At 45.1% G+C, this 12336-nt stretch overlaps 2 protein-coding genes across 3 annotated transcripts in view; one reads left to right on the forward strand and one right to left on the reverse strand.

The window, feature by feature from the left end:
• Nucleotides 1-12336, reverse strand: part of NDUFB8 (NADH:ubiquinone oxidoreductase subunit B8) — a 943883-nt gene that overhangs the window by 840994 nt on the left and 90553 nt on the right. The gene's annotated exons all lie outside the window — the stretch shown is intronic.
• The window catches only part of BTRC (beta-transducin repeat containing E3 ubiquitin protein ligase), a 259914-nt gene that overhangs the window by 48171 nt on the left and 199407 nt on the right, over nt 1-12336 (forward strand). The window contains exon 2 of one of the 2 annotated variants that reach the window (XM_050804973.1): nt 4151-4699. In XM_050804973.1, coding sequence (XP_050660930.1) covers nt 4265-4699 — 435 coding nt within the window. In that variant the 5' untranslated portion in view covers nt 4151-4264. Of the gene's footprint in view, nt 1-4130; nt 4700-12336 lie in introns of those variants that run through there. The other variant, XM_050804975.1, reaches the window with a different exon arrangement.

Genomic DNA, 12336 nt, shown 5'->3' on the forward strand with positions numbered 1-12336 from the left:
GCCTGGGCAACAGAGCGAGACTCCATCTCCAAAAAAAAAAAAAAAAAAAAAAAAAAGAGAGACAAGGTCCTGCCAGGTTGCCAACCTGGTCTTGAACTTCTGGGCTCAAGAGATCATTTTGCTTTGGCTTCCCAAAGTGCTGGGATTACAGGTGTGAGCCACCACACCCAGTCCTATTAATGCCTTTTGTAGCTGTTTTCTCTGCTGTGTATCAGTGTCAGTGTATGTGTGTTGTTCCAGTGTCCAATCAGGGATCATTCATTGCATTTAGTTGCCATGCCACCTCAATTTCCTTTGAACTAAAATCTTTCTTCTTTCAAACAAACAATGCTTTCCTTAGACTCCCAGCTTCTACATCTAACCCCTGTGCTAGCTTTCCTCTCCTTCCCTTGACAGCCACGTTTTGCAAAGAAGAGACTCAGCAGTCTTCATATCCTCACCTCCCTCTTCAATATGCTGCAGTATGGCATCTGCACCCACCCCCCGCCAACATGATCCTTACTCATCAGACTTTCCTGCTACCTCTCTGGTCACTTCTTGGGCTCCTTTGTAGCTTCGTAGGCTCCTCTTCCTGTGCTTGTCCTGTAAATCTTACTGTTCTTCAGAATGCTGTCCTAGGCCTGTTGCTCTTTCCACTGTTTATGCTTTCCCTGAGTGATCCCATCCCTTCCCTTCCCTTCCCTTCCCTTCCCTTCCCTTCCCTTCCCTCCCCTCCCCTCCCCTCCCTCCCCTTCCCTTCCCTCCCCTCCCCTCCCCTCCCCTCCCCTCCCCCTCCCCCCCCTCCCCTTCTTTCTCTCTCTTTTTTTCTCTCTTTTTTTCTTTCTTTCTTTCTTTCTTTCTTTCTTTCTTTCTTTCTTTCTTTCTTTCTTTCTTTCTTTCTTTTCTTTCTTTCTTTCTTTCTTTTCTTTCTTTCTTCAGACAGAGTCTTGCTCTGTGGCCCAGGCTAGAGTGTAGTGGTGTGATCTCGGCTCAATGCAACCTCCACCTCCCAGGTTCAAGCGATTCTCCTGCATCAGCCTCCTGAGTAAGCACCATTGCACCCGGCTAATTTTTGTATTTTTCGTAGAGATGGGGTTTCACCATGTTGGCTAGGCTGGTCTCGAACTCCTGACCTCAGGTGATCCACCCACCTTGGCCTCCCAAAGTGCTGGGATTACCAGCGTGAGTCACCACACCCGGCTCCCTACGTGATTTCATTCTTTTCAGGGCAAGAAGCGGGAGTGGGGTTTCATTTACCACCCATATGCTGGAATCCCTATTTGTAGCCCAGGTCTTTCTCTCCAACTTCAGTTTCGAATATTCAATGGCCTCCCCAACATCTGAATCCACTTAGAAATCTCACAGGCACCTTGAAGCAATAAGTCCAAAAAGAGAACTGATTATCCTCCTACCACTTGCTCCTTCTACTCTGCTTTCTGTCTTAAAAAAAAAAAAAAAAAAAAAAAGGAATCCTTCATTCGTTACCTGAGCCAGATACATAGAAGTCATCTTGGACACATCCTTTTGACATCATCCATGACACATCTAATCACTATACTCAACTGATTCTATCTCCTTAGTATCTCTGGAATCCATCTACTTCTTTCTGTTCTCACCACCACATTCAAGCTGCCATCATCTCTCCCAGGAAGATTTCAGCAACGCCATAATCCTTTCCCCAAGCTTCCAGCTGTGCTCCATTTTAACCTCTCCTCCACCCTGGACTCTGATTTTCTGAAAACGCAAATCTGACCATGTTTAAAATTGTTCAGTTAGTTTCTCACAGCTCTCAGGATACAGTCCAAATGCCTTAACTTGGCCTATAAGCTGGAGTGAAAGTCAAGGTATTTTATAGCTGGTAAGGTACAGGCCCTGATGCCAGTTAGAAAGCATGTCAGCTGATTCATCTGACCAGTTTATGCCGCCTAAATAATGGCTTACCTATAGAGCCCCATACTGCAGTCTCATCTAGGGTCACTCTTCCTCTAAAGTCCCACTGACCTTGTTTTGGTTCTCAGAATCAATCACCAAAATGCAGTTACCTTTGCCTGGAATACTCTTTTCCTGTGGCTGCACCATCATCCCACCTCATCTTTTAGTTTGTTTATTTATTTATGTATTTATTTATTTATTTTTTGTAACTCCATCATGTTACTGCCTTAGTCCTCTGAAAACTTCCAGCTAGTTTTCTTTTTTTTCTTTTTTTTTTTTGAGACAGAGTCTCGCTCTGTCACCCAGGCTGGAGTGCAGTGGCGCAATCTCGGCTCACTGCAAGCTCCGCCTCCCGGGTTCACGCCATTCTCCTGCCTCAGCCTCCTGAGTAGCTGGGACTACAGGCGCCCGCCACCGCACCCGGCTAATTTTTTGTATTTTTAGTAGAAACGGGGTTTCACCGTGGTCTCGATCTCCTGACCTTGTGATCCGCCCGCCTCGGCCTCCCAAAGTGCTGGGATTACAGGCGTGAGCCACCGCGCCCGGCAGCTAGTTTTCATACGAATGCGTTTGAAGTCTTCTCCATTTTGTACTTGTGTAGAATTTTTTTTTAAATTCAAGAGCAAAACTTTTTATTAACTGAAAGCCTATTATGTATTAAGTATCATGCTGAGTTTTGTGGACATAGGGGCTAGGACAAAGTATCAACAGAGTGGAAGAGTAAGCTCCACGAAGAAATAACTGGGTCTGTCTTGTTCATCAATGAATCCCCTTTTCTTTTTCTTTTTGTCTAATTAATTTTATTTTTATTTCAATAGTTTTTGGGGTACAAGTGGTTTTGGGTTACACAGATTAATTGTATAGGGGTGAAGTCTGAGATTTTGGCCACCCAAGTAGTGATGAATCCCTACTTCTTGAGATGATGTCTGCACACGGTTATATGCTTACTATTTGTTGGATGACTGAATGAATAAGATGGTTTAAAATGGAGATTTTTCCTATAAGTGAAAAAGTATTTTCCTAGTTCAATTATTTTATAAATTCAGATATTTTGTACAAGGCTGTCACAATCTAACGCACTTTTTTTTTTTTTTTTAGACAGAGTCTGGCTCTGTTGCCCAGGCTGGAGTGCAGTAGCGTGATCTCGGCTCACTGCAACCTCCGCCTCCCGGGTTCAAGCAATTCTCATACCTCAGCCTGCCGAGTAGCTTGGATTACAGGCGTGTGCCACCAGGCCCGGCTAATTTTTGTAGTTTTAGTAGAGAAGGGGGTTTCTCCATGTTGGCCAGGCTCGTCTCGAACTCCTGACCTCAGGTGATCTACCCGCCTCGGCCTCCCAAAGTGCTGGGATTACAAGCATCAGTCACCGTGCCTGGCCCTAAGTCACTTTTAACCGAACCCTAGAGTTTTCTCCTACTAAGGTAGACCCAATTTACAAAATAAACCCATATTGTACCTTTTCAGGCCAAAGAAAATATTTACATGCTTTATTTGCTGGAGGCCATTATATTCCACCGTTGAAGGACTTTTGTAAGTACCTGTTTGACCCTTAGTGCAGGGCTTATATCCTACAGTTAGCAATAGCAAGCTATGCGCTTTTTGAGCTCTCAACACCAAGAATTTCTTGAGTCGGGTTCTATTCGGCCCTGACTTGCTGTAGGGGAGAAAAGATTCCTTGGGAGAAGTGTGGGTGGCGATAGCTTAGGAGGACCTTGAAATTCTGCATTGGTCTGTGAGCTGCTGCCTGGTGCCCATTGGCCCAGCTACTCTGGGTAGCAAACCTGCAGACGCCAGATATATGAAATTTGGGGATGTTCAGCTCCCTAAAACCACAGTTAGGCAGGCCCTAGGACCCCTGATTCTTGCCATAGTTTTTCTTAGTATTTGGGCTACAGGTAAGGCATTGGTCGCCATCTTGATATCAAACGTCAGGCAAGCCGCTACTGGCGTCGCTCGGTAACCACGGAGACACCCGTGCCCCTCCCGTTTTTTAAACCTTAGAGGCTGTAAACTACAATTCCCATCAGCCAATTTCCTATGCTTAATGACAAGTTATCTAAATCTGGCTTGTGGGCAACCGCAACGCTGCCGCAGTGAACTGTGGGAGTTGCGGTTCACCGCGTAGCGTCAGTTTTTTTCTGCGGGAAGCTCCAGAACTACAAATCCCGTGAGCCAGTGGGCTTTCGCCTGCGTACTGAGAAAGCCGATTCTCCTTGGCCCCTAAGCCTGTGCCTGAGAGGTAAGAGAGGGCGGGGGGAAGGAAGAGGAGGCGGGATCCGGGCGCTGCGTTGGCTGCGGCCTGGCACCAAAGGGGCGGCCCCGGCGGAGAGCGGACCCAGTGGCCTTGGCGATTATGGACCCAGCCGAGGCGGTGCTGCAAGAGAAAGCACTCAAGTTTATGGTGAGGAGACGGTGGAGGCCGGGGAACGGCGGAGGCGCTGGCGTTGGCGGCGTCGTTGAGCTCGGGCCTGTGCCGCCCGCCCACTGCGGGACCAGGCAGCGGGACCCTGGGCCGAGGCTGGCGGCGGGGCAGCTGGAGGCGTGGGATGGGAGCTCCAGAAAGGAGGCTAGGGGTTGCGGAGCGGACCCAGGGTGGGGGCAGCAGCTCCGCCATCTTGTGGATGAGAGGCCAAGTGACAGCGGGAGCTTAATCGAGGAGGGGGCTCCAAGCGGCGCGCGGGGCCCTGGAGGGAAAGGGGCGTGGGGACTGTTACTGAAGAGCGGAGGAAGCTCTGTGGAGAAACGCCGTGAGGCCGCTGGCGGGGCCTTCCCAGTGTCAGGGTTACCGGTAAGGCCCGGGAGAGGAGGTGCATTCAGGACTGGGGAAGGGGAGCGCGGGATAAAGTGAAGACAGATATGGTAGGTAGAGGGGAACGGGTAGGGCTGGATGCAGATGGATTTAAGGGTGGAGGAGGGAACGCTAGGGCTGGTGAGAGGCTTATAGTTTTGTAGAATGAGGGAGGGAGGATAGCCTTTGCCTTGAGGGTGGAATCCCAGCTTGGCCAAACTACTGTTGACAAACTCTGGAAGGGAAGAGGCCTCAAGGAAGATAAGGACTGGGAATGAGTACCTAGGGCTATAATGACAGTCCCTGGGAGGGGGAAAGGGTGTTGACTGTAAACTAGAATTACAAATGTCAGGGAGAGAGGTACAGAACGCTACTTTGAAAGGAGAAGCTAAATACTATAGTAAGGACAAGGTGATGAAAAGTAAGAGGCAGATTGGTCAGGGAAACATGGGTACAGGAGATTGGGTCGAAATGAGTATCTAATAGGGTAAGCAAAACAAAATTTAAAGGTAAATTGTGGGACCGTAAAATGTGGAGGCCAGGTGCTTTGTATCATTTTCTGGGAAAGGAAAGGCCGCGGAGATGAGAGTTGCAAAGACCCGTAAGAAGTGATGAGATCAGTTGAGAAATTTAGGAGATAAAAAGGTTGGAGGTAGGTAGAGGGAAGTAAGTCAGGAATAAGTCAGTATTTGTGGTTACCTGTCACTTTTAGGTTGAAGCACAGTGTGAGCAAAGATTGGATTTTGTGGGTGTGTTTAAATCCCTTGGAACATATTTCTTTAACTTTGTATCACGCTTTTCTTTTTGCTATGCTTATCTTTGGCAAACTTGTATAGTCTGATATTTGATGCTTTTAATCTGATGCTTTTTGTATTTCCTAGGTGTGAAACCAGACTTTGTGGTTACGACTAAAGAATGATGGAATGCATAGACTTTAAGCTTAACAGGTGGCCTTAGGGACATTGATATTATTTGCAGTCAAGTCTTGCCTTTTCAGAAGTTATTGTGACTTGTCACTCCAAATCTTACTCCTTTGCTTAAAAAAATAGTTATTTTGTATCTTTGCCTAAAATACCATAACAAATCCAGATAAACGTGGATACTAACGAAATTGAATTTTAGGCTTTAAACTGCCCCATTTTAAGAATAGTTTTTTGGAAACTAATCAAATTCACTAAAACTTTATTTTGCATTAGTGTTTTCAAAAACACCTAAAGTTCAAGGGTATCGTTAAAAAAATTTCACTGAGCCTGAAGAAGGTTCTTGGATTTCTGCCCCACATTAAAATTCTAAATATGAAGAAGAGACCTTGAAATTTTACTGGACTTTAGAAGTAAGTGAAAGTTATTAGACTTAAGTCAGAAAACTGTTACTGCTTATTTTTGTTTTCCTAGAGGGTTGAATCCTTTTTTTTTTTTTTTTTTTCTTTTGAGACGGAGTCTGTTGCCCAGGCTGGAGTGCAGTGGTGCAGCCTCCGCCTCCTGGGTTCAAGTGAGTCTCCTGCCTCAGCCTCCCGAGTAGCTAGAACTACAGGTGCAGGCCACCACGCCCGTCTAATTTTTAGTAGAGATGGGGTTTCACCATGTTGGCCAGGATGGTCTCATTTCCTGACCTCGTGATCCACCCACCTTGGCCTCCCAAAGTGCTGGGATTTCAGATGTGAGCCGCAGCCCCCAGCAGAGGGTTGACTCAATGCTGATCCTGACGCTTGTGTCAGATTTATGGAATAATGTGATTTACAGATCATAAAGAGACATGAGGTCATCCTTTTTACTCTCGGTTAGACTTCAGCCTAGTAACATTTTCAGCTACTTAATCTGTGCTTTGTACCAGTGAGTTATGTTTTGATAATGGCCTCCTGGTTGAGTTAAAGTGGACTTGGAGATGACCATGTAGTAGTTGCAGCTTTTAGGGCACCACACATTACTAAATCTTGAATTAGTTTCCATAGGGAGGAGCCAGTTTTTTCTTTTAATTTTAGTTACTTTCATTATTGACCTTGCCTGCTGTTTTGGCTGCTGTTTGAGAAAAGGTCAACTAGAATAGGGTCACCAGAATGACACCTTAATAAAAGAAACAGAATGGAGAGTTTGAAATTGGGTATTCTCTTTCACTGCAGTAAGTCTTATGAATCTGAGTAAGTCACAACTTCCTTTTGATGCCATTTACCCTGCTATAACGTGTTGATGTATTCAGAGTCAATTTTAAGAAAGAAATATATTGGCGGGGCACGGTGGCTCATGCTTGTAATTCCTGCACTTTGGGAGGCTGAGGTGGGTGGAACACAAGGTCAGGAGATCGAGACCATCCTGGGCAAGATGGTGAAACCCCATCTCTACTAAAAATACAAAAATTAGGCGTGGTAGTGCGCACCTGTAGTCCCAGCTACTTGGGAGGCTGAGGCAGGAGAATCACTTGAACCCAGGAGGCAGAGGTTGCAGTGAGCTGAGATCGTGCCATTGCACTCCAGCTTGGGCAACAGAGCGAGACTCTGTCTCAAAAAAAAAAAGAAGATATTTGAGCCAGCATCAAATAATTAGTGCACAGTACACGTGGAAGAACTATCCTTTTAATCAAACCGACATTTTTGTTACTATTTGGCTTTGTTCTGGTCTTAACCTTTCCCTCAATTATGAATCACTAATGACAACTTTTATACAGATACAGATGTCATGATTTAAACAAATGTAAAATTAGTTTAAAATGACAAAATGAAATGGATACTCTCACAGATTTGCTCATTGCTATACTAATGTGCCTTGATAAATAATTTTACAATAAAATCCGATTAATAAGACTGCTGATTCAGAGATGACCATAATTCACCCATGATCGAGACTTAAAGCTCATCTTAAATAGTTTAAGCAGAATGTTTAACTTTTAAAAACAAATAAATGGTGTTGAAAGCAACCGTTTACATTAACTTATGTGCTAATGTCTCTCATTCAGCTTTAGCAGGTCCTCAAGGACCTTTCTTAATACTTTTTTGGTTAACAAAAGTATAAACGGAAACTTGAAGAGAACCTAAGAAGAGAAATGAAAATGATTAAGGGAATATAGGCCCCAAAACACACACACACCTGCACGCACATTTAAGATAGGGGGTGAAAAGACATGCTGAGGAGGAATTTGAACTTTATTTTTGTTTTCACCTTTGAGACAGGGTTTTGCTATGTTGCCCAGCCTAGAGTGCAGTCACAGCTTGCTGCAGCCTCAAACTCCCAGGCTCACGTGATCCTCCTGCCTTCGCCTCTCAAGTGGCTACAGGCACACGGCACTTTACTGTTTTGTTTTTTTTCTTTTTTCTTTTTGTAGAGAATGAGGGTCTCCCTTTGTTGACAGGGGTGGTTTTGAACTCCTGGGCTCAAGGGATCCTCCTGCCTTGGCCTCCCAGTTTGGGATTACAGGCGTGAGCCACCTTGCTGAGCCATGTTTATTTTTAAAAACAGGATAAATATATTCTTGTCCAGCCAATCCCAGAATCAAGTAGAGTAGCTTGAAATGGATGAAATAATTTTAGAATGTATATAAGTTTTATTTGTAGAGGTGATAGATAAGTGAAACAGTATAAAGGGTAAATGTTTGCTGTTTAATAAACCACCTCAAAACTTAGGTTAAAAAAACCAATTTATTTTTCCCCTCAAGTCTGATGGTTTTTCTGCTTCACTTGGTATAGGCTGAGGTGTGGGCGTGGTTGAAATGTTCAGAGTGGCCGCATTCACATGGCTAGCCACTGGTTGAGAGTTCAGCTAGGGCTAAAGACCTTCAGTTCTCCTCTATATGGGCCTTTCTCTACGTGGCTGCTTGGATTTCTTAAAGTGTGGTGGCAAGGTTCTAAGAAAGGACATTCCAGGAGACAGGAAGTAGAGACTGCCAATCTTCTAAATCCTAGATTTGGAAGTCCAAGAATGTCACTGTGGATCAAAGCCAGTCAAGGCCGACTACAGAGGAAGGAGAAATAATCTCTACCTATTGATAGGAAGGGTGGCATGCATAAACAGGGAAGGGGGAATTGCTGGGGGCCACCTTTTGAGACTTGCTACCATGGGTGCTATGCTAGTTGGATGTTCAGGCTAAAAATAAAAATAGTATCAGCCAAGTTTGTGGGTCATAATGCTAGGAATGTTTAGCAGGCATCTCTTTTTTTGAGGTTAACTTTGGAAGGCACTGACATGATCTCCTTCATGACTTCCCTTAATGATGTCATTGTAGACATAATACTGGGTGAATTAATGTGATTCAGTAAGCTTGCTTAATTACTTCAAAAAACATAGGTATCTAGGCCGGGCGCGGTGGCTCAAGCCTGTAATCCCAGCACTTTGCGAGGCCGAGACGGGCGGATCACGAGGTCAGGAGTTCGAGACCATCCTGGCTAACACGGTGAAACCCCGTCTCTACTAAAAAAATACAAAAAACTAGCCGGGCGAGGTGGTGGGCGCCTGTAGTCCCGGCTACTCGGGAGGCTGAGGCAGGAGAATGGCGTAAAAACCCGGGAGGCGGAGCTTGCAGTGAGCTGAGATCCGGCCACTGCACTCCACCCTGGGTGACATAGCGAGACTCAGTCTCAAAAAAAAAAAAAAAAAAAAAAAAAAAAAAAAAAAAAAACATAGGTATCTAAACACAGATTACATTTTAAAATAAATTGTCAGATGTTTCACTATAATGGAATTTTCTTTACATCAGTGAAATTGATTACCAGGTGGTGGGATGAACATCTGAAACCAGTTCTTAGTTTAAGTTGTCAGAGTTTGTGTGTATACTTTATTCCCAGTTTAAATTAGCTTTCAAACAGTTTCTTTTATGGATACTCTTATAGGTGTTAGGGTATGAAATTAGTGGTAATTCTTTTTGCTAATTTTCTTTTTTTGTTTTGTCTGAGATACCCTGAGTTTCACTCTGTTGCCCAGACTGGAGTGCGGTGGCACAATTTCGGCTCAATGCAACCTCTGCCTCCCGGGTTCAAGTGATTTGCCTACCTCAGCCTCCCAAGTAGCTGGAATTACAGGCGTGCGCCACCTCACCTGGCTAATTTTATTGTTGTTGTTTTTGTTTTTAGATGGAGTTTCGCTCTTGTTGTCCAGGCTGGAGTGCAATGGTGCCATCTCAGCTCACTGTAACCTCTGCCTCCGAGGTTCAAGTGATTCTCCTTCCTCAGCCTCCCCTGTAGCTGGGATTACAGGCATGCACCACCACGCCCCAGCTAATTTTGTATTTTTGGTAGAGACAGGGTTTTTCCATGTTGGTCAGGCTGGTCTCGAACTTCCGATCTGCCCGATCTCGAAGACCTCAGGTGATCTGCCCGCCTCGGCTTCCGAAAGTGCTGAGATTACAGGCGTGAGCTGCCGTGTCCGGCCTCTTTTTGCTAATTTTCTAAATTTATGTTTATAGTAGATTTTCATAAATTATCAAAAGTGAATTATTAACTGTGGAGTAAAACTCCTACTTTGAGTAGTTTTAGAAATTATTTATTGCTAAATTAGAAAACTTTGAAAAGAGATCTCTTATTTTTTTAAAAAACTTTTAATTGAGACAGGGTCTCACTCTGTCACCCAGGCTGGAGTACAGTGGTGCAATTTCAGCTTACTGCAGCCTTTACCTACTGTTTTCAAGCGATTCTTGTGCCTCAGCCTCCCAGGTAGCTGGGACTACAGGCATACGCCATCACGCGCAGCTAAGTTTTGTGTTTTTAGTAGAGACGGGCTTTCACCGTGTTGCCCAGGCTGGTCTTGAACTCCTTACCTCAGGTGATCTGCCCACCTCAGCCTCCCAAAGTGCTGGGATTACAGGCGTGTAACTATGCCCAGCCTAGAGATGGGATTTTTTTTTTTTTTTTTTTTGAGATGGAGTCTTGCCTTGTCGCCCAGGCTAGAGTGCAATGGCACAATGTCAACTCACTGCAACCTCCGCTTCCTGGGTTCAGGCGATTCTCCTGTCTCAGCCTCCGGAGTAGCTGGGATTACAGACACCTGCCATCATGCCTGGCTAATTTTTGTATTTTTGTAGACGGGGTTTCACCATGTTGGCCAGGCTATTCTTGAACTCCTGACCTCAGGTGATCCACCTGCCTTGGCCTCCCAAAGTGCTGAGATTACAGGCATTAGCTACCGTGTCTGGCCTCTAGAGATGGGATCTTGCTTGCTCTGTTGCTCAGGCTGGCCTTGAATACAGGCTGGAGTTAAGTGATCTTTCTGCCTCGTCCTCTCTGGTACCTGGGACTACAGGTGCGTGCCACCACTTGCAGCCTAAAATATTTTTTAAATCTCGCCTACTTTCTAGCGTGTATTTTATTTTATTAGGGCGCAGCTCTGCCATCAATAGGTTGAGCTCACTGCAGCCTCAAACTCCTGGGCTGAAGCAATGCTCCTACCTCAACTTCCTGAGTAGCTGGGACTACAGGTTTGTGCCACCACACCTGGCTAATTTTTTATTTTTTTGTAGAGATGAGGTCTTGCTGTGTTGCCCAGGCTGGTCTGGAACTCCTGGCCTCAAGTGATTCTCCTGCATCAGCCTTCCAAATTGCTGGGATTACAAGCTTGAGCCACCATACCCAGCTCTAGCATTTTTTTTTTGAGATGGAGTCTCGCTCTGTTGCCCAAGCTGTAGTGCAGTGGCGTGATCTCGGTTCACTACAACCTCCGCCTCCTGGGTTCAAACAGTTCTCCTGCCTCAGCCTCCTGAATAGCTGGGATTGCAGGCATGTGCCACCACGCCCGGCTGATTTTTTGTATTTTTAGTAGAGACGGGGTTTCACGGTGTTAGCCAGGATGGTCTCAATCTCCTGACCTTGTGATCCACCTGCCTCGGCCTCCGTAAGTGCTGGGATTACAGGCGTGAGCCACCACGCCTGACCAGCAATATTTTAATATAGCACAGAAGTCCTTTCTAAATGTGTATAGTGAGAATCCATTGAGGATGAAATAGAAAATATTTACCAAAGTTTAACAACCTAGTCAATAAAAATAAACTTTCTCTTTCCTTAATAAATCAATCTCAGCATTCTAAAATAGGCAGTGGAGCAGGGGAGAAATCTCTGTGGGAAGGGTCCACTGGATCTTAACAGTTTCAACTAGTGTTCCACAATATTTACACTGTACTTGGGGAGAATTTCTGAATAATTAGAATAGTCTGAGGCTTATTCCTTTTAGTTTCCCATAGCCTGATTGAGATAGAGCTATAAGATCAGTTGTAACATTGTACAGAAGGCTTAGAGATAACCAAGTGAAAAAGATAACTGAGATTACTGTTGAACTAAGAATATGATTGTTCTCTGAGACACTACCTGCTAGTTCCTGGATTACCTTTATATGTGGCCAAGGTGGGGATTGGGAAGCAAGGGAGCAAAAGCCCCAGAGCTAAGGGAGAGAGAATTTCTGCCTGCCTAAGATGAACCTTTTGAGTTGGATTTTTTTTTTCCCCCTGAGATGGAGTCTCGCTCTGTCACCAGGCTGGAGTGCAGTGGTACAATCTCGGCTCACTGTAACCTCCGACTCCCTGGTTTAAGTGATTTTCCTGCCACAGCCTCTGAGTAGCTGGGATTACAGGCACACGCCACCGCACCCAGCTAATTTTTGTGTTTTTAGTAGGGATGGGGTTTCACCATGTTGGTCAGGCTGATCTCGAACTCCCGACCTTAGGTG

This window comes from Macaca thibetana, chromosome 9 (assembly GCF_024542745.1).
Source record: "Macaca thibetana thibetana isolate TM-01 chromosome 9, ASM2454274v1, whole genome shotgun sequence".
Lineage (NCBI taxonomy): Eukaryota > Metazoa > Chordata > Mammalia > Primates > Cercopithecidae > Macaca > Macaca thibetana.